The sequence below is a fragment of the Genypterus blacodes genome, unplaced genomic scaffold (assembly GCF_046128005.1).
Source record: "Genypterus blacodes isolate CSIRO-AG114 ecotype Tasmania unplaced genomic scaffold, CSIRO-AGI_Gbla_v1 ptg000063l_1, whole genome shotgun sequence".
NCBI classification, from domain to species: Eukaryota; Metazoa; Chordata; class Actinopteri; order Ophidiiformes; family Ophidiidae; genus Genypterus; species Genypterus blacodes.
In genome coordinates this window covers 1439966-1462393 of record NW_027466875.1, presented here as the reverse complement: position 1 = coordinate 1462393, position 22428 = coordinate 1439966, and the positions used below count along the sequence as shown (strand labels likewise).

Here is a 22428-nt window from a genome sequence, read left to right as displayed (position 1 = left end):
TGGGTCGTGGGGGGCTGGATCTCATCCCAGCAGTCAATTCTGACCTCACTGACTCAGTCACTCGTTCAACATCTTTATAGATTATTGCCCAATACTCTGGTGTGATGTGTGTGTAAGGGTGGATTTTGCTCCGGGAAGCTTGTGCCCAACTGCAACCCAGCGTGAGAGTTGGTTGGTCTAAATTACATCACATTCTCGTATCAACGGTAGAGGCATCAGCATCAAACTGCAAAGGTTACATCACACACTCCACCGTGCCAGGAGAACGAGAGAGAGAGAGCGAGAGAGAGGGAGAGGTTGTTAATCCCGTGTGTATGCTTATATGTCTGCATCCATCCAGCGCGTTATAATGTCAGACTGTTAACGCATCCTAAATCATGTCTTAAAAGCACTACTTTGTGTTTTGATGCTGTTCTAGCGTGGGGGATAGCTGGAGAATAAGCATTCACCTTCAGGGAAAACCCGAATTAAACATGCGGAAGCTGAAGAGCGGTCAGGTGCGCGTTTGTCACGGGAGTGGGGATGAGAATTTACCGGGGAGTCGGATTTCTGCACAACACGCCGGCCTGTTTAAACGTGAAGCGGTTGAGCAACATTACGAAACACGCGTAGCCCTTACTGGCCTCCCATTGGTCGGCCGCGCTTCCGATCGGAGGCGTGGTTAGAGTCTGTTTTCGAGTGCTATTGGCCGGAGCTCCAGATGGGGGGCGTGGTCATCGGTTTCATTCACAAATCGACCACCGCAGAGTCATCCGGACATGTGAGTCGCATTTAGTGTTGATGGGAGTTGAGCTCATCCCCGCCCTGTGGCCCGGCACAGGACCAGTGTGACAGGGTTCACACCGAGCTAAATGCGCTGTGGTGTACTAAAATGGGAATGTCTGATGATTTCAGAGCATTTGTTTTCGTGCAGAAATCTGAAGTCCAAACAGTGTTGTCGTGAGATCTCTTGACAACTGCGCAACACTCAGATTGCAGTACCACCGAAGGCACGTGCGGTGTTACTGATGACCGTTTAAACAAAAGCAAGCAGACTTTCAGTAAAAACACAAAAAAGTTAGTTCAGTCACACCATAAAGAGAGTGTGTGATAAAAAAAATTGTGGCAGAGAAAAGAGTCTATGCTTTAGTGTCAAGGTCCAGCAATCAGATTATGAAATGCTACATCTTCTAATAACTGAAGATCATTTGGAGGTGGAGGCGGAGGCTGAAGATGTTGGCAAGAAGGCAGGTTGGAAGACAGACAGGTGCAGTGCACTGAGGACATGCAGCAGTGTCTAATTGTCTCCCAGCTGCCCTGGTTTGCTGGTGAAACCAGATCGTTGCTTCGGTCTCTCCAAGGAGTAGGTAGACAGTTTACAGTTTTGTCTCTCCTTTAAGCCTCTGTTCCCTCAGGTGGATCAGCTTTCTGTTGTGTTGTGCTCCCTCTGTCATAGTAATGTAAACTTTACAATAACCCTACGGTGTATATGCACTTTATGTTGTTAAACCTGATACTTGACTAAATTATGTGATAATTTATGTGATGTCTGCTCTCCATGTCATTCATTACGTCCAACTGGCCTACAGTGCTGATGCAAGCAGCTACGGGTGGCGGCTCACAGTAGCATTCTGTTCGAGGACTCTGACAGATGCTGAGAAGCGATACGCATAGATCGCAAAACATGACCTCGCTTAAGTATGAGCATCGGAGAGTTTCTACTCATATCTGTGCAGCCTTAATCAATTCAAAGGATCTGGATTAAACAGCAATGCGCTCTCAAAGCCTCCTCGTCACGCTGATGAAGTTCAAACTGGTCATGGTTGAGGAGCTATCCAGGCAGCCGACACAGAATAAGATCCAGATGAACTCATCAGGCTACGTGGATGCTGTGGAGGAAAACAAACATGTGAGACAAGCCATACAGGAACAGGTGAAGAAAGAGATGAGCAGAGATGAAGATCTACAGTGCGTGCTGGGTGACATCGAACAATTATGGCTGAAAAACTATGTCCAAAGTGTGACAGCTGCAGCAAAACCATTCTTCCATGAGCAAGGGGGCTCAGTGAGCACAATGGATTGCTGAGACGTGAAAAATAAGTTGTGGTTCCTGCCAGCATAAGAGCTGAAACGAAAATCAAGATTCATCAGGGACATCGAGGCCTCGCTCATTGTTGTTTCCACCAGGACTCTGTCTGGTGGCCAGGCATTGTCAGGCAGCTTGCATTGTCGTTCAAGCACTGCAACACGAACAGACATACACAGAACAAGGATCCTTTAATCAACACTCCCTTGCCTGACCTACCATGGCAAAAGGTCGCCTCTGATCTATGTGAACACGAATGAAAAACTATATCTGGTCATAGACTATTTCTCCAGATGGCTTAAAATACGCCACCTGCACAAAACAGACTCAAGGGCTTTATAAGCAAGCGTTCTAGACAATCTCAAAGGTGTGTTCTTATGTTGTGGCATCTCTGAGACGGTCTTTGGTGATAATGGACCACAGTACACTGCAAAAACATTCCAAAGGTTTTCAGCAGAATACGACTTCTAACACGTCGCGTCAAGTCTGCGTTACGCCCAGGCTGACAGCCAAATCAATCATCAGTCAGACTGACCCTCACCTATGCTCTGCTCAGCTACCCCTCCCAAACAGAGTTAAAACACGTGAGGGTCCAGCAAAACTTCAGATGGGTCAAAACATTCTGACCAGCATGCCAAAGCTGAAAGAAAACCTGAAACCAAACTCGCCAACCACGCAGCAGGTTGAGTACAACAATGCAAAGTCAAAACCCTCTTATGAGAGAGTCTCCAATTGGAGGCACTCAACCAATCTGCCACCACCACTTGCTTGAGGTGATGGAGTTCAACTCAAACACAACACAATCCAACGTAATCCTCCCAGGATTTCACAGAGCAGAGCACGGAGGCATTCCAAGAAGGAACCTACTGCCCCAGATGAACAGTCTGCCAAAGTTGTGTGTCAACACCGGCGATACACCAATCAGCCACAGAGAGTCCATGAGACAACAGGATGGTCCCATGACTACAAGATCAACACGCACAGTGAAGCCGCAGTCCTGCCTTGATCTATACCGTAGATATGGGTTTGATGTCTTGAGGGCAGAATTATTGCCTTAGAAACCAATGGGTTTTTGTAGTAAACCAAAAAAACATGGGTGATTATATGTTAGTATGTTATTCTAAAAAAGAAAAAAGGGGATTTTGTTCATTCATTTTGTAACATGTGAGAGATGAAAATATTTTTTTTGTTTTTGAATACAGCGACTTTGTTTTGGTAGTTACTTAATAAGAGTTCAGTGTGTTCAGTGTCTTATATTAAATGTGGAGATGGTTAGTGAACCATCTCCACAAAAAGAAAAGAAAGGGAGGTGATGTCATGTGATAGTACATGTGAACTCCGCAGGATATACTGCTCAGGTAGGAATATGTTGTTGAACCTGATCCTTAACTAAACTACGTCTGCTCTCTCTGTCTCGTCTGCACCTTCTTGTGCATTTGTCTTTTCATTCAGGCTTTCGCTTCCTGAATGTCTGCATGCTTTTACAATGAGCAAGACCTTACAAAATCCCCCATACCTAAACATAGTATGGAGAAATGCCGCTCTCTTCAACTCTGTCACCTGCTTCCTCATTTCGCCATACAAACACTTCCCGCAACTCAACTGACCTATATGCCACTTGAGGACACAGCTCACTACTCAAGCAGTATAGTATATCTACTTCACCTTATTGTAACTCTGTATTGAATACAACTTATCTGGTTTCACGTGTACGTATATCACTTTCATCTTTACTATGTCCAGCCCAACTGAAGAGGTCTTTATCCTCTATGTTAAGGATCATTTTGAAACATTGCACTTTGACCCACTTCATTGACAATAGTTCCATCCATAGGCTTACAATTGCCAACATTATTGAGTTCTCAAGCATGTCAATACAAGGGGACGGAAACGAGATGAGTATGGGAAAGAGAAGAGCCCATATCCAGGTGGGGGATGGAGTCAAGGGGGATGGGAGAGTGAGAGATGGAAATGAGGAGGGGGGGGGGTCGGCAAGCACCTATGAACCCAGAGGAGGTTCACTGGGTTCATGTGTTGCAGAGGAATGCAGTGGGGGATGGACAGCTTCACTATCGACTTGGTGACTGTTACCAAACACCAACACAACCTTTCCATTTGGTTTACTATGACTGAAGGTAAAGCATATCGTGTTTTCACAATAAGGGGTCAGTTTTCTCACCTGTTGTTAAGGTTACTAAGTGACCATAGATCGATGTCATGGTCAAAGACATATTGTCAGTCAAACAAGGACAATCTGTTGTGTGTGTGTTCAGAAGGGGGTCAGTGGGTTCATGTGTATGTTGTGTGTATAGTGGGGGATGGGAGGCTTTTCCATCCTTGCTGCATGCAAGGCGCTTACAGGCACCACTCCTCATGCTATAGCTTAGAATTTCACATCTAAAAATACCAGTAAAACCCAGTATAATGACAGACTTCCAGTTAAAATGTCATCATGAGGGGACACTAGTACTTTCGGTTCTACACAGATGATGATGATGATGATGATGCTGATGATGATGATGATAATGTCCTATAGGTTCCAGTTGGTAAACCAGTATGTTGTAAGCGGGGGTCATTGAGTTTACTCTGTAGCAGCCTAAAGGAGATGGGGGAAGGTCCTTCATGTTTGGCCATAAATCATGGATCAGGCAGTAAGTCTCACGCATTCTCAATCATGGTCAAATCCATGTCTAATGCAACAATCTCACATTTGCTAGTGGTGACCTATAATTACACAGTGAATGTTTCATATAATCTTATTATTTTTATTTAAAAATATATGGATTATTTGTTACCCTTTTCTTCTTTCAGTGCCTGTAGTGAACATTGACAACACCTTATTGATTAAGTAAGTAGAATGATAATCTTAAAATGGCCAGGGATTTGTTTTATAGCATTAGTTTACAAAACAGTAAACAAGTACAGTAAAAGTAGCCTTTTGAATTTACAAGAACATAGAAATACAGAAAATTAAAGGTACTGATGAGGAGTGAATCAGTCAACATCGGATAAAAATGTTGGAATACTTTTTATAGGTAGATTAAACAATATTTCTACCACTATAACTACGAAATGTTATTATCACATTATTTAAAAACGCATATGCTATCGGTCTATTTGGACTGCTGCAAAATGATCACCATGCAGCCAACATAAGATTGATTATCAATTTCCAACCCTCATTAGATAGGCCTGACTGACTGAGTGAGGGGTCATATATCAGCATTATTTGGTTTTTGAAAACTGAATCCCCTCAATTCACTGACAGTGAAAGATCTTTGAGGGAAATTCCATTGAGCGTTTTCAAGTCCACTGACAAAGGAGCTCTATTCCTGCGCAGGGTTACATGTCAAAATGTGTGTGTGTGTGTGTGTGTGTGTGTTGAGTTGTGTGACTTGAACCCAGCACTAATAAGGGTAAAAATCTGTTTACAAATTCTAATTTAGTATTATATACGATTTTTATGATTTATCATTTGCTACGATGAATACGCGGTACGACGCGGTACGACGGTATAGACATATTGAAGTTTAAACATAATAATAAATACATGGTTTTGATCCGTTGCAGAAGGATTCCCATTTCCCTGCTCGTAGTCAGTGTATGTGTGTGTGCGTGCGTGCGTGCGTGCGTGCGTGTGTGTGCGTGTTAATGTGGAGTGACATCGTGAGCGTATCGTGCCTATCCGCCGGGTCCACGCTGAGGCGCGTGCGTGTGTTTACACCCTCGCAGTAGTAGAGCTGCCTTGCCTCGCACCAAACACACGGGCGACACATGAGTGGGCGGGCCCACGAGCGCCCAGGCCTTCCGTCCAATCAGCGGCAAGTACGGCAATCACTGGCTAGAAACAACCACCAATGGCGTGCGTCGTTAGTGGGCCTCCAGCCAATGGAATAAACGCAAAACGTGGGCACGTGGATAAGCGCACATGTTGACGCTCGTAAACTGCCAAGAGAAAGACCCAGCATAGACACACGCTGAGGAACCGCCGGGTGGTGTGTACGCGCGTGAGTGAGTGAGTGAGTGAACGTGTGTGTATGTGTGAGAGAGAGAGAGAGAGCGAGAGAGAGAGCTGAGACTAGGTGCTGCTGCTCCCGCTACGGAGTGCGTATTAACGGATTCAAAGTACGGGCAAAGCCGCTAACGAGTGTTTGTGCAAGCTATTGGTTTGATACCGCGGCACTGACGGTGAGTACCTCCTCCGTACCGATCTGTGGCTAACATTTCACCAAGTTGGCAAGCTAGCCGACATGAATTTCCTGTCCCGTTATGTATTGGGCGTGTTTGTGTTTTCATGTACAATTTAAAGCTTATTTTTATTCCCTTCTGTCATCGCTCAACTGTTTCTATAATTTGATCGTTACCTCGTTGTGCTGTATGTTTGATGTGTGTGTTATAATCTCCGATAACAATCCCGATTTCTCATACAATTTTAGATTTACGTAGTTGTCACATTTTTCCAGGCGTTATCTAAAATGAAGTGAAAGATGTAGGCTGTACGGTGTGTTTTAGGTGTGTGTGAAGTTCCTGTCGCTGGAATCGTGGTGCACATAGAAGCAGACACGAAGCCTCAGCTGGTCCACGCATACCTGCGGACCTTCACACCCACTAAAGCACCCTGAGCCGCGGAGCCGGGGGACAGATCGTTCATGTTGTTATTATAGCTTTATTAATAATGTTTATTCACACAATTGGTTTCAGTTGAACGTTTCTCAAACGTGTAATGTAACGCGATGTTAGATTTTCAGAGTAAATGAAGTGTGTCTGATTGAGGCAGTTTGTGAAATTTGAATGAGTGGAAATGTGATGGAATGATTGCTGTTTTTAAAATGTTATCTTTGGAACTGAAAACTCATTCTACTCACTTAACTACTCAATTCGCCTGTGGGTGAATATTGATTTGATTTGATTTAGTGATAAAAAAAAAGCTGCTGCCTCTATGCCCTGGGTGTACTGGGAGGGGATGGGGCGGGGGGGAGGAAGGTCTGATCTGAGGAAGAGGAGCACCAGGCTCGTGTGCGGAACGAGTAGGATGAGTTGAAGAGAGAGAAACAGCAGAGAGATGAGCGGCATACAGAAGGGCTACCAGAGAGGAAGGAGAGGGAGGTTTGTGTGAGTGTGTCTGTGTGTGCTTGTGTGCTTGAATCCAGTGTGGGATGGGGGGTGGAGAGGAGTCCTAGACGGAGGCGGGACCAGAGTGAGCACCAGAGAGAGAAGGAGAGAGAGAGACTATTCTGATTTCACTACTGCTTACTAGCACCCATCCCCCTCACATTTCACCCTCCTCTCCAGTCTCCTCAATGGGAGCCAGACACGCTCTGCCATTGTGTGCCTACTTTCCTACCCCCCAGTCGCACTTGTACCATGTTAAAGTAGGCCACTGGTTTACCCACCATATGGAGGAAATGGGGTTATCATTTCTGGTTGTGAGACAGAGAATTGAGTGGCGGCTCGTCTCTGCTGTGATATTGTTTCTTTCCGTCTGGTTCTCTTCCTCTTCCTCTTCCTGTATCCATTTTCTCCAACTTGAGTAACAATTTTGAACATGCAGATTTTGAGCATCCGGCCAAAGCTTTTATTGTCTCTGAGCTGAATTAATTGTCATAATAATCCTTCTGTTCTAATCCTTCCCCCAACCTTTGTGGCTTCCTCTACAGAAATGCAGTCACAGGGCAGCACTTCCTCCCAGCCCTCCTTCGACTCGCTCAGCTCCAGCGACAGCCTCTTCCTCAGCGACTCGGAGCAGGCGGAGGACGACGCTGATGTCTTCCTAACCGACAGCTCTCCCTCCGTCATCATCGTCGGTGGGGGCAGGGCCGCGGCCGACGCACACGCGGGGTCGGAGAGCCCCGGATCCCAGTGGGCCTGCGACGGCTTCACCGACAAAGAGGAAGAGGAGGGGTCGGACAGGTCAGGTAGCGGCAGCAAGGTGACCAGCGTCGGCGCGCGCCATGCAGAGCCCGCCGGCCAGAGCACAAAGTCCCAAGGAGACCTGGTGTTTGCTCAGAAGGTGAGGGGGACTGACGGTCAGGGGTGCAATGACAGAGCAGTGGATAGAGCGTGCGGGTCAGGAAGCAGAGCGATTCATTCACAAGGCAAACAGCTCACCCCTACTCAGGAGTAATCTGTCTTCCTTCCCTCCTCCTCTTGTCAGTGTGCTGAGCTGCAGGGATTCGTCAGGCCCCTGCTGGAGCTGCTGAATGGACTGAAGAGGGGACGATTCGACCGCGGTAAGCAACCTCACACCACAAGATCCACTAATGCTGTAGGCGACAAACGAGTTCATGAGTCAAGTGAACACACGGACGCATGTGATCTGAATGAGCCCCAGCTGCTGCATCTCATTGTTTCTGTCTGATTCACCTCAGGCTGCACACCAGTTTACTGTATTATCAATGCAAGTATTGTGGTAGTGTGTGTTAGGATGTGTGTAAGGGAGACGGTATGTCTACATGTGTGCGTTTTCTGTTGATGTCTGATCTTTGAATGCAAACGCTGACCCGATGTTTGTTCTTGACCGACAGGTTTGAGTAGTTTCCAGCAGAGTGTCGCCATGGATCGAATCCAGAGGATTGTTGGAGTTTTGCAGAGACCCAATATAGGGTAAGAAGTCATCCAAACATCCCCTCTTTGGTTGCGTCCCACTCTGTGTCTTGATCCGCCTCTAAGTTTACTCTGAGCCCCCTTGTCCTGCTCATTTGAGTGTAATTGATTATTGATCTGTAGTGTGAACAGAGCACAACCTGTGAGCTAGTCTTCCATTTCAAGCCTCATCTCCTCTTTCATGTTTAATTGAACAGTCCTCCAGGAAGATAGAGTTACAGGATTCACCTCCATGGGAAAAAGACATCAAAATCTATACCCAAGCTCAATATGTCAGACTCTGAATTCCCAAATGTTGTCATCCGCAGCAACAATAATTAATTAACAACAATCCCTCTGTGAATTAATTTCTCCTCTCTCACTTTCTCTGTGTTTTTTCAGGGAGAAGTACCTGAACATTCTGCTGCAGGTGGAGATGATGTTGAAGCTTTGGTTTCCTCAGATCATCGCCTGCTCTGCAGCTGCAGCCTCCAGCGCCGCCACGTCCCCCGCAATCCAACACACTTCCACTTCCACTCCATCACATAAGCACAGAGATCAGTCGCATATCCCTGTTAAGGTGAGAACACGCATGCGCAAGTGGACACACACACACACACACACACACACACACACACACACACACACACACACACACACACACACACACACACACACACACACACACACACACACACACACACACACACACACACACACACACACACACACAGGTGCCATCAGCAGAAAAGTTAGTGCCATGTTCCCTCTCAAATCATTTGCTTGCTCATTTTCCAGAAACGCAGACTCAGCTGGACAGGTACAGACTCTGCCACACCTTCGCCCGCGCTCAAGTGCCCACGCCTCAATCAAGAAGAGAAGAAGAAGGAGCAAGTGGATGACAAAAGACAGAGTCCTCTGTCAGTAGCGTCTGAGGCACCCAAAGCCAAGAACCCATTAAAGGAGCATATAAAGGGAAAGGACAGTGACAATGAGGACAAAGACAAACCGTCAAAATACAAGGCGGGCCAAACGTCTGAGCCCAGTCTGACGTGGGTGCACGTCGCTCCCATCTTGTCCCCTCGAAAGGCCTGCAGCTCACACGAGGGCACCGCAGCGACGGGCACCGCAGCGACGGGCACCGCAGCGACGGGCACCGCAGCGACGGGCACCGCAGCGACAGACACCGCAGCAACAGACACCGCAGCGACAGACACCGCAGCGACGGGCGACAGCGAAAAGCAACACGTCGTCGCTGTCTTTCCTCCCAGAATCAGTTGCTGCTCGGCAACGCAGGACTGCTCCATCACCTCCACCACCGCAACCTGCAAGCACCACAAAAACCTAAAGAAGCCCATTATCCCGTGCCAAAGCCAGCCCGCCGCGGAGCCACCGACCGACGGCGACACTTCAGAGACCTGTGGGGACCAAAGCAAATCTCCGCAAGTCACGCTGGAGCCTCTGCCCAGGGTTTGTCCCACGCCTGTCGAGACCTGAGGCGCACAAGAGCCGACAGCCTTGCTTTGTTACACACAGAAGGGAAGCGGCTGCTGGACAGTGATAAAAGATGCATAAACCAGAGGCAAGGAGACAGGAGGAGCGATGGATCATACGCAGACGAAGCCACAGCTACAATAGGGACTTCGGGACACATTTAGTCTGTATGAATCAAATCTGTGTTGATAATCATGATTTTAGGATGATCTCAATGCGTGCACAAAGATGTCTGCGGTTTAGGGGGGTAGAGAAGATTGACTGAAGCTCAAAGGCCGTTCACAGATCATTGACCGATAAGAAAGACTAATCAGAGCTTTGAGGAGCAAACGAGAGCTTTCCCTCCGCATGGATGCAATCACAACATTCAGAGATACTTACATTACGACCATTTTGGCAGACGCTTTTATCCAAAGCGACGTACATTACACTACATTACCACCCTTCGCAGAGGGGGGAGCAATTGAGGGTTCGGTGCCTTGCTCAGGGGCACCTCAGCAGGGGCTCAAACCGGCGACCTTCGGGTTCCCAAGCGGAAGCTCTACCCACTGAGCTACTGCCTCCCCTACTTCAGTGTTTCTGCAGACGTCTCACCAGAGAGCCAGGCTGTCCTTTTCATCAACAGACAAATTCATGTCAATATTCAAAATGAAGGCTTCCAAAGTTTATTGCGGTTAGAACACGAGAACTGATGACCCAAAACCGCACTCTAAATGAGCGACTACAGGGTTAATCGTTTGGCAGCAGACAAGCAGGATGACTTCATCTCTTGTAGGTCGAACTGAAGTATTTGCCTTGAATAGGACGCAAACAAGAGAAGTCACCGAACATCAGCTTGTGACACGAGGAGTCCAGTGTATAGATGGCAGCGTATACTGAACGCTGCGGCGTGTTTATAAGTCATCGGAGACTGTGGAGGGGAAAAAAAACTGACGTCATCAAAGCGCGAATGTAATCGGAGAACTACTTGAGGCGCTCGGCTGGCAAATCTGTGGCGTCGGATGGAGAGGAGTGACATCACAGCAGTCAGAACTATTCGAGTGGGACAGTGGGGGGTCAAATGTTTGACCTTGACCTTAAATGACCAGTAGGAACAGCCAAGACCAGCCCGAGGTCAAACAAGGACCACTCCACATTTAAAAAACGGATGACGTCATTGAGTTCCACAGTTAATTTATTCATGTGTTGATCTGACACTGCATTTATTTATTGTTTGTATTTATTTATTGGTAAATGACTGTACTTATAACTTTACACTGACCTCACATTCACCCATTCACACACTAGGGGGTGGGGGGTTCAGAGTCTCGCTCAAGAGCACATTGACAGGCTCTCATAGGAGGAGGAGGTGACCGGCATCGAACCAGGAACCTTCCCATCCCCGGGCCATATGCAGAGTTTGGCCCACATTTTTTGGAGTCCATTAGGACTTTTGTTTGTGATTTCTATTGCTATAATGAGAACAAAAAGAAGGTAGTGAAAACTAATGATTGGAAGTTTGGACTACTGTGCCTTTACCAAATAGGATGTGTTCAGAAAAGCATGCGGTGCTTTCAGTGCATTCATACTGCATCTTGATTGTCTGCTTCTATACCACACACATGTACACATTATATTGCACACACACACACACACACACACACACACACACACACACACACACACACACACACACACACACAAGCCTACATGTAGCCGTTTTCTTATTCGTCCATGTTTATGCGGCCTCAACAGTAAAGCTTCTATCTTCAAAGCCAGTAATCCAACTCATATTCTGACATCTACTCAATATCAATACTGCCCACGATGTTTACATGTACTAACAGCAGTGGCTACTCTTGGCGACGCGGTATGAACGTGAACCCTATAGGTGCTGATCGACAGAGGGACAGGCCTAAACTGCACTCGTAGTCGGTGCGCTTGAAAACTTGAAAACGGGGAAATATAACCTAAGTGAGGGAATCTTTGTTTTGCACCAACCACCTTCTGCTGCTATCAGGGTGTAATTCCAGGTCTAATCCGGCTGATCCAGAGGAGGAGCTCTGTGTATTTGGAAGCGCGCTCCCGATATTCTTGTAAATGTAGCATCGATTGGATTATTTTATATTGGAAAAGAATTGTATATATTTGAACTAATTTTGAATCTGATATGTGTGACGGATGAAGTATGTAATCAGCTGGATGGAGGCGATGTCGTGTGTACAGTATCAGTGGAGCTCCTCTGATTGGCACCAGGTGTGAACACAGAGCCGCTGGCAGACTCCACCATGTTACTGGAGCGCACAGACCCTCAGACTCCCGGTCAGACTGTCCTTCCCCATCCTGGCTTTGATAATGACAGCATGGTGTGCCAGACGCTGACTCTTCATCAGTGGGTGGGGGCGTCTTCCTCTCCGCTCTTGTTAAAAAAAATAAGCCAATTGCACTCATTTTTCTTTGTTGACGTCCCTTTGTATTGTTCTTCCATGTACGTTTTCTACTGCAGTCTCCACTGCTGATGGGACAGAAATGATACGTCTTGTTTATTTTAGCTGCCTCCGTCTTCCATAGTAAAGCTGACTGTAGTTGCCCCCCCCCCCCCTTTACTTCCCCTCCCCCACTCTGCTGCAATCGTCTGCCCTTGCTCCCTCTCCTTCATAACCCTTAATTCTTTCTAACTCTCTCCGTCTCCTTCTTTCACCCCGTCTTTACACGGCATTACTATTCTTGCTACTTTTTTCAATAATGCTATTAAAAAAAGGAAATATCTTTTAATAAATGACACAGTTTTGAAAGCTGAAGAGTGTGTGGCTTTATTTTGTGGTGATTTGATGAAAAAAGGAGCCCAGGAGTTTGGGGGGCAGCTGTGACTCTTTGTGGGTGCAGATGGAGGTTCAAGGTTTTGAGTGGGCAGCTGGAGAAACGGGTTGTGAGACCACAGCCTGTGTGTGGATGTTTACTTGAGCGCATCAATGAAACATATCCTGCATCTATTTCTTGTTTATTGCACACAAGAGACTGATTTCCCCAAATGCACCGGGGCAGTCCAACTGCAGCTCCAGGGACTAGAGTGGCACATTTGAAAGAGGGTGTGGTTGGATTTGTCCCTGCTCAGTCTGCACGGGGATGGAAATCAGCCATGCCACACACACACACACATGTACCCACACAGTCACAAACACAAATACACACACGTGTGCCACTCCCACGCCGCATGCTTTGACACACTGACTGGCTGATTTTGTGATGGGCCCGTCTGTGACACACTGTTACAACAGCAAAGATCCGCCCCCCCCATCCCTCCCTCCCTCTTTGCCGACTCCATCCCACTCGGCCCCCCCTTGTATCCATGCAGTTTTTAGCAGAGAATCCCTCCACTCGCTACTCTGCTCCCCCTTTTCCACTCTGGAGGATGGAAGCGAGGGGCAAAACGGGAAGGATGGCGAGAGGATTTGTGGAGGGCACAGGGAGGAGACCTGACCTCACTACGCTTTTAGGGAGGAGGAAGAGGAGGAGAGTTTGTTGTTTTTCTTTCTCCCTTTTAATTTAATTTTTCACGATCTCCACCCATTTATCTGTGCTCGTTATATTTCCCAATTCCCCCCTTTTTGTCGTGTTTTATCCAGTTTGATCCCCACACTACAACCTCGCCTCGTTACCATACACACATATACATACAGAATACAGGATATAAGACTGCAAAGGATTCACAGCTGTTTTTGTGTTTGCTTTGTTGTGTTCAATTGTTCCACTTAGTTGACTTACAAACAGTATCCTGTTGGGCTAACTGAGCATGTGTGTTTGTGCATCAACATGATTGCACATGACGAACTTCCTACATCTCTTAATCCTTTGTAGTGTCAGTTTTTATTGTGGTACGATGTGGATGTATTGGTTGTAAGGAGTTAATGATTCAAAGGTGCCTGTCTCAGTTCCAGGAAGTGAGACAGTGAGACAGCGAGGTGCTTATTCACGTTTATTCCAAACTGCCTCCGCACTCCAGTGAAAGTCACATGAGATGAAGTAACACTGTACAACTATACAGACAACTCATTTATACACACATGCTCAAGTGCACAAACACATAGATACAGCAGGGACGCTCACACACAACACACACACACACACACACACACACACACACACACACACACACACACACACACACACACACACGTGCTCTTACTCACCCCGAGTCCTCAGGGGGTTTAAGAGCCGACTGGGCCCAAAAAAAGCCCCACAGCTCATTAAAAATGCACAGTGTCCAGCCCTGCCATGGAAATCAGTGCTCCTTTGCAGCCCTTTGTGTTATACTGCAGTTTACGGTGATGACGGGCCCACGTACGGGGTTGAGGAAGCTGCTCTCCCCCACCATCTGCGCTCCCCACCGTGGTGATGTCACCCGTAGGGGGAGACACGGTAAAGACAGAGATGCGAGGACTAAATTTTCAAGGACGCACGTGTATCTCATGACATTGTGTGTGATATTTAGGGCACGGCCGAGCTACTGGCAAATAACATCCTCATTGGTTTCTTTGGCCTGGATGTGTTCTCCTGAGTGAACATGTGACGACACTGACTTACTGTAACACGGCTTCTCAATTATTGAAATGTGAGAGGGAAGCACCAGAATACGGGATGGGAATGAATGACGCAAGGGACTTCATACTAATGGGAAAAGAACGGTTGGCAAATAAGCACTAATTATGAGTTTAATTATAAGAAAAAAAGTGGGAGATAACAGCTTTACACTCTTTGTAAATGACTTGGGATACAGTAAATACACGTGACGCTCACACTGATACACACACACACACACACACACACACACACACTGAGGTGCTTCCAGCCTATGTGTGAAGTGAATCCCTGGAGATTATATCTTCTAAGATGATTTACAGCCCCTGTCAGACACACAGTGATAAAACTGGGTCAACATGATGAACATATAATATCCATACATTTGATAAATGTGGAGGAACTTAGGGAACATCACAGAAATTATGCACTTATGTAATATTCATAGGAGAGCAATAAATTACATTTACACACTCAGATGACATCACACTGTGCTTGAACGTGCTGAGAATGTTGTGGGGATTTTTCAGCTATTGAAAGGAAACACTTGTGCTTTTCCAAAACGACACACAATGGAAATAGCTGGAGACGACATTCATGGCATTCCAGGGATATAATTGATGAATTCATGCCAGTCTAGCTACAATTCCATGTGACGCTGTACTATACAGGCAGAGGTTGAACCAGCAAATATATTCACTGTGTTTGCTTGTTTTAGTGTGTGGGTGTGTGTGAGAGTGTGTGTGTGTGTGTGCGCACGTGTATGCAGGTGATACCAAGCACGACTGTTTTGTTTTTCTGCGCCTAGTGACACAGGAGTGTGTGTTGGACTGTCACATTGTGTGCTCTGGCATCCTTACATAATAGGGATTGGTTGGCGAGAGGGCAGGCACAGCGCACAATGTGAGGTGCCAATGAGCAATTAGCTGGATCATGGGTGGTGGTAGAGAGAGTGTGGGTAAGTGAGTGAGTGAGTGAGTGAGTGAGTGAGTGAGCGAGTGAGCGAGTTGGTGAGTAAGGGAGAGAGTGAACGAGTGAGTCAGTGAGTGAGTTAGTCAGAGAGAGAGAACGAGTGAGTGAGCAAGTGAGTGAGTGAGTTAGTGAGAGAGTGAACGAGTGAGTGAGTGAGTGTGTGTGCGTGACAACCAATCATTTGCTTATATTGTAGTCAACCAGGTTATATTGCCAAACCCAAATAACAGATCGGATTTCAGTTTTTGTTTTGTCTCTGTAGAAGTATCAAAACACATATTTGATTAGCTGATTCATGTGACATTAAACATTAAATAAATACATAAATGCTATTGATATGAATAATGTGGCTAATTGATGATATTAATTAAAGATTCCACCTCTTTTCTGCACCTGTAAAGCTCAAATTTGTTATATGGCAGAGACAGAACGCTGTTATCTTACGAGTCATAGTATGATGGAAATGTGTGGTTCAGCAGGAGAAAGTGAATGTGGCTGTAATGAAAGGAAGAGTGCTTGATGGCCATTATAACACTGCAGAGAGAGCACTTCCGTCAAACTATAATATCCACAAAAATCACTGCATGGGTGAACACAACATTAGCACGGTGAGTAGGTGAAATCATGACAGTGGGTCACTTTAGGGAGTGAGTGAGTGATCAGGCAGACTGGCGTGGCCTCGGGCTCCCTGCTGCTCTAATGCTCACATGACTACAACTGTACTCTGCTGACCCACATCACACAATGATAGAACAAAATACAGGGTGAGGCTTTATGATACAGGAACATTCAGATTACAGGAGAATCACATTTTAATGCAGGAGACTGAGTTCAGGCGGTGAAACTGTTTAATTGCAGATTGACAGACACACACCTCAGACCTTTCGATTAATACTGTAATAGCTCATGTGCACCACGGGGTTGGGCAATAACTACTTTACTGATTTAATATTCTTCTTAATGTGAACAGCACATTTTAAACCAGATGACGACATTGAAGTGTAGTTCTTATTATTATGCGCTAGGTGGCAACATTGAGCATGAGGCCTAGTTTTACCACAACGAATACGACGAGATTGACGCGAAGAAGAAGAAGGTGAATCTACTTCTTGTTCCGGGTCACGATATAGAAACGTTGTGAGAACGGGCGCGCACAAGCTGAAACTTTTACAGAAAAAACTTACCCGCATTGGCGATTTACGCTTTTTAAAACTCAATCTGTAATTTGCTACTTTTACTGTCTAATCGGCCGGAAGAAGGACAAAAGGCTGCGACTCAAGGTTTGCAGATTTACTGAAGCATTTGTTCGCTGGCGTTGGTAGCTCCCAGGCAGCAGCGGCGTGCTAACAGAGGTTAGCAGGCTGTGGAGTTTTTGCGGATGTCGTTGGTTGTAGCTTCATGTTGGTCCAGTTAGCCCACATACACACACATGTGGAAAATGGTAACAACAACACGTATTTAGACACCAGACTGGAGATGACATAGGATTCTTGAATTGATGCGAAATGTTTGCTGTTTCGTTTCATTTAGCGTCATATCGCACTGAAACGAACACTTTGATAAGTCTCCAGACAAAGATAATTGAAATTGTGAATCTTTTAATCTGAATGGGGAACATTTTCACCATATTGCCTTGCCCACACCATTAAAGACCATTTCTACACCGAGACTGCTTAACGTAGACTAGTCAAACCTGCAGTATTATACCTTGTGTTTCAGATGATTACAGCGTGCAAATACATGCAGTTATTGTTTTTAGAGCAGCTATGCCTTCTTTAGATTTAGATTAACACCCTGAATTGTGAGCTAAGCCCTGTTTTAATGGGTGTGTAAGAGCATGTGTCTGTGAGAGTGAGGAAGAGGGTCAGCATGCTTTTGTTGTCATCTTATCTTGAACGTATCTGATATGTTTGCAGGACTTGGAGGATGTCTCTTCCTAAGCGGGAGGTGGAGGAGTTAAGGCCATGGGTGGAGCGCACAGTGAAGAAGGTGCTGGGTTTCTCCGAGCCCACTGTGGTCACTGCAGCTCTGCACTGTGTGGGGAAGGGCCTCGACAAAAGGAAGACCATAGGTAACCATCCTCCTCTTTGGACACTTGTTTGGCTAACTTACTCATTCTTTCATTCTCATGTCAACTCACTGAGGTTGTTGTGGCTTCTAATCCTTGTAACATTCATTATCGTGCTTTATTCTGGGTATTCGTGATCATTTTTTATTTGTATGTGCTACGGTGCGGTTGGGTGGATACGTTGATTAAGTCAATCATCCATGGCGTACTGGACGTTTCCTCAATTAATTAAAAGTAATTAATTTGTGTCAACTCAGACCAGCTGCGTCCTTTCCTTGATGAGTCTGCTGGGGGTTTTGTGGAGCGTCTTTTCGAGGCTCTGGAGGAGAGCCGCAGTGCCCGAGGCAACAAAGGAGCAGGAGAAAAGAACCGCAAGCGCGAACTGAAGGTAAACACGACCTGTGTGTACTTGTTAAGCAGATGACGGCAATGTTTGAATACAGAGAAATGATTGTGCGATGTCAGGGAATCTGTGACTGCCACGCACTGTTGTTTCTTATACTGACGGAGGGAAATACTCAATGGATCTAAAAAGCATTTGTTTGTTTGTTTGGGTTTTGTTTTTGCTGTCACATGATGTTTTTCTGTCTCTGTTGGTTGGTTTTTGCTCAGGATGTGTTTGGTGATGAGGTTGAGCTGGGCGCCATGAGGGAGACTCAGGAGACGGTAGATGGGACAACGGCCAAACGCAAACGCGTCCCGCGCTTTGAGGAGGTGGAGGAGCCTGAGGTCATCCCAGGACCCCCCTCTGAGAGCCCTGGCATGCTCACCAAGATGCAGGTGAGAAACGACTGCGGAGTCATGGTTACAGCCGATCTGAGACGACGTCCAATGGGAATGAACAACTATAATCAATACTAATCTATTTTCTGCATCATCAGATCAAACAGATGATGGAGGCAGCCACCAAACAGATCGAAGAGAGGAAGAAACAACTGAGCTTCTCTTCTTCATCCCCCGCTGGACCAGTAATAAGATTTCTACATTATCTCTTGTTTTGATGAAATGATAGCAGAATCGTGATCCTGAAGTATATCTGGGTTATATGATTTCCTTGTTCCTCTCTGACTTCAGCGCTTGCCCCTTCCCTCACCACAATCCCAACTGGATTCTCCAGCACTGTCAAGGCTTCTGGGCACTTCCAGTGGCCCGCCTGCAAGCGGAGCCCAGTCCATCGGCCCGTCTCAGGCTGCCAGTTTCATGAACGATGCCATCGAGAAGGCCCGCAAAGCTGCTGAACTGCAGGCCCGCATCCAGTCCCAGTTAGCCATGAAACCTGGTATCCTTGGAGCCCTGGGAAACACTGGGCCTCAGAATTTAGTGGCACTAGCAAATCTGCACGCCATGGGCATCGCTCCGCCGTGAGTAACATACTGAAGCTGAGATAAGGTTGGTTGGTCTTTGTATGAAGAGTGAAACGTGAAACGAGGCTGCTTTCTCTCTGTGTTCTCTAGGAAAGTGGAAATCAAAGAGATCAATAAGCCCACACCTCTGATTCTGGATGAGATGGGAAGAACTGTGGATGCTAGTGGCAAAGAGGTGGAACTTACACACCGCATGCCCACACTTAAAGGTGTGTATCACATACACAGGAACACAGTCCTTCTTTTTGACTTGTAGCTTCCCAATGTGATCCTCTCCTCTCAACCCTCTCTCCATGTAGCCAACATTCGAGCGGTGAAGAGGGAGCAGTTCCGCCAACAACTGAAAGAAAAACCTGGTGAGGACCTGGAGTCCACTTCCTACTTTGACAACCGTGTGACCATCACACCAGCCCAGCGGGCTCGCAGGGGCTTCAGGTTCCATGACCAGGGGCGCTTTGAGAAGATTGCTCAGAGAATCAGAACTAAGGTTGTGTATAACCCCTTAAACTGTCCTGTGTCAGTGAAATTATTTTGGAATATGATCATTTCTTTGTTGGCACACGAGTCACAACGGCTTGTTTCTCTGTACTGGATCATTATCCCCCTCAGGCCCAGTTAGAAAGGCTGCAGTGTGAGATTGCCCAAGCAGCTAAGAAGACGGGCATCCAGGCGTCAACCAAACTCGCCCTGATTGCTCCGAAGAAGGAGATCGGCGATGGGGAGGTTCCCCACATCGAGTGGTGGGACTCTTACATCCTGCCCTCCAACATAGATGTGTAAGAACCTACAGCTCCACCCAGCACCTTTTTAAATACGGAGCATTATGTTGAATAACTATAAAGTCAAACCCGGCTATATGACTTAAACCTGATTTACTTGTTTGTCCTTTTTTCTCATGAAGAAACCCAGAAACCAAATTTGAGGCCCTGGATCTTTTTGGTGTGACGAACCTGGTAGAACATCCCGCTCAAATTAGCCCTCCAGGTAAATGTATAACAAGTAAAAGGTTGAATCTGCACAGTGTAAAATGAACTACTGCTGCGTTTTAAAGAAGTAAATATCTGAATCCCATAATTAAGGAAGCGGATGTTACAGTAACTTATTACCAGAGTTGAATGCATTTCAAGCTCTTTGTATTGTTTCTCCACAGTCGACACAGACAAACCAGTCACACTGGGTGTATATCTGACAAAGAAGGAACAGAAGAAGCTTAGGAGACAAACGAGGAGGGAGGCCCAAAAAGAAGTGCAGGAGAAGGTCCGTCTGGGACTGATGCCTCCACCAGAACCCAAAGGTACACACACACGTGCACACAAACAAACAGATATTTCAACTGTTTTTGCAACACAATACTGAATGGAACTGATGTCGTCTTTCAGTGCGCATCTCCAACCTGATGAGAGTGCTGGGGACAGAGGCAGTGCAGGACCCCACCAAGGTGGAAGCCCACGTCAGAGCGCAGATGGCCAAGAGACAGAAGTCAGTCACTTAATGAACCTCTCACTTCACAGCCCCGTTTCCTGCTCTTATTATCCATCTCTTCTTCTGCACAGCCCTCCATTTGCTTATTTGTCGTACTGTATTGTAGTTGGTGAGGCGCAGTACTTTCACTGATCCAGCTCTGTCCTCCTCCTTGCAGGGCTCACGAGGAGGCCAACGCAGCCCGCAAGCTCACATCAGAACAGAGGAAAGAGAAAAAGGTCAAGAAATTAAAAGAAGACCTCACCGACGGCGTTCACATAGCAGTGTACAGGTGTGTGATTGTGTGGAGAGAGCAAATATTCTCTGTGTTGAACATTTGTTTGTCACAATGTGGAGGTGCAGCTAATTCCCACGCATTCTTGTTGTTGATTGTAGGATTCGTAACCTCCAAAATCCTGCTAAAAAGTTCAAAGTTGAAGCGAATGCTAACCAGCTCTACCTGACGGGCACTGTGGTTCTGCACAAAGATGTTAATCTGGTGGTGGTAGAAGGAGGTAAGGACTATCGTCTGTCATGTGCTGTAGAGGAAGAAGCATTAGAGTAATTTTTCTTACTTTCACCTCTAGGAAGCTTGTTTCTTTTTTAAAGTCAGAGATGAGTTTTAAACATGTTTGGTATCCACTGACAATTTAAACCAGTAGCATGATAAAGACCTCTTGGGAACCTCACAATTGCTCTCTGTTGTTTTAGGCCCCAAGTCCCAGAAAAAGTTCAAGAGGCTGATGATGCACAGAATCAAATGGGTGGAACACAACTCAAAAAGAGATGGTAAGAGGCTTGACTCAGGTGTTTTGTGAGGCTCATCAGGGCTTTGCACCTATTTTGGGAATACTTGACTAACTCACTGTTGATTTTCCTTCAGATCCAGATGGTGATGATGATACCAAAAGGAACAACAAGTGCTGGTTGATTTGGGACGTAAGTGTCTGCGTGCCTCGCATTAAATGAAGCATTCATTATCTTGTTGTTATTCAAGGCTGACTCTTATTTTCCTGTTTGTTCAGGGCACAGCTAAAGAGCGTAGTTTTGGGGAGATGAAGTTTAAGCAGTGCCCCACTGAGAACATGGCCAGAGAACACTTCAAGAAGCACGGAACAGAACACTACTGGGATCTGGCACTCAGCCAGAGTGTGTTGGAGACTTCAGATGACTGAAACCGGGCTGGAGAGTGCTTAGTTTGAGTGACCGCCCGCTCCCAGAATCCCCAGACCCTCCTCACAGCCAGCTGACCTACGACGCCGACTCGCTGCCTGCAAACGGGGACGCGCAGATTTAAATAAGAGACTTGAACGCGGGAAAAGGAGGAACAATAAACCGTTTTCAGAAAGAGGGACTGATAAGCTTGTATGTAGAGGAGTGTGTGCATGTGGGTGCCCCCCATCAGCGTTCCTCTCCTTGTTGGGAGAGAGTGTCAGGTGTATTGTGTCTGTTATTGAATACTCAAATCTGACAGATTACACGGTGTGATGAATGTCACTATATGTAGGTTTTATATGATGGGAAATTATGAAACGATGTCGGATTATGGCTTAAATTCTGTCCCTGAACTCCCCCATGTACACTGATAATCCATGCTTAAATCAACACTTCTCTGTATTAAAACCCTAAGTGGCTGAGTCTCCGCTAGCAACCGTTACACACATTGTCAGTTAACCAGGTGGCGAGACGGGAGTGACAGGATTGTTGTAAACTTTTTCTTGCATCCATCACGTTCACAGATTTGATAGTTGAATCTTATGTGAACGGCTTTTTCTTTTGAGAATTTTTCAATTCAACAATAGCAGTGTTTATCTGTCACCTGTCTATAATAAATAGATCACGATTTAACTGAGTTTTGTTTTGAA

General features: G+C 46.2%; 2 protein-coding genes across 2 annotated transcripts; both read left to right on the top strand.

Moving 5' to 3' along the window:
* Positions 1-6021: 6021 nt before the first annotated feature.
* On the top strand, positions 6022-10514 carry LOC143003895 (uncharacterized). Its single transcript, XM_076154665.1, has 6 exons — positions 6022-6253; positions 7723-8075; positions 8220-8295; positions 8590-8668; positions 9050-9227; positions 9446-10514. The coding sequence occupies exons 2-6, from the start codon at positions 7725-7727 to the stop codon at positions 10142-10144; spliced, it is 1383 nt and encodes a 460-aa protein (XP_076010780.1). The 5' UTR covers positions 6022-6253; positions 7723-7724; the 3' UTR covers positions 10145-10514.
* Positions 10515-16787: 6273 nt separating this feature from the next.
* Positions 16788-22403, top strand: prpf3 (PRP3 pre-mRNA processing factor 3 homolog (yeast)). Its single transcript, XM_076154823.1, has 17 exons — positions 16788-16950; positions 17587-17741; positions 17996-18126; positions 18351-18518; positions 18620-18706; positions 18813-19099; positions 19193-19311; positions 19402-19589; positions 19712-19878; positions 20004-20086; positions 20253-20396; positions 20482-20581; positions 20742-20855; positions 20960-21078; positions 21275-21352; positions 21447-21502; positions 21589-22403. Exons 2-17 carry the CDS (start codon positions 17597-17599, stop codon positions 21736-21738), a joined length of 2136 nt encoding a protein of 711 aa, XP_076010938.1. The 5' UTR covers positions 16788-16950; positions 17587-17596; the 3' UTR covers positions 21739-22403.
* Positions 22404-22428: the final 25 nt, after the last annotated feature.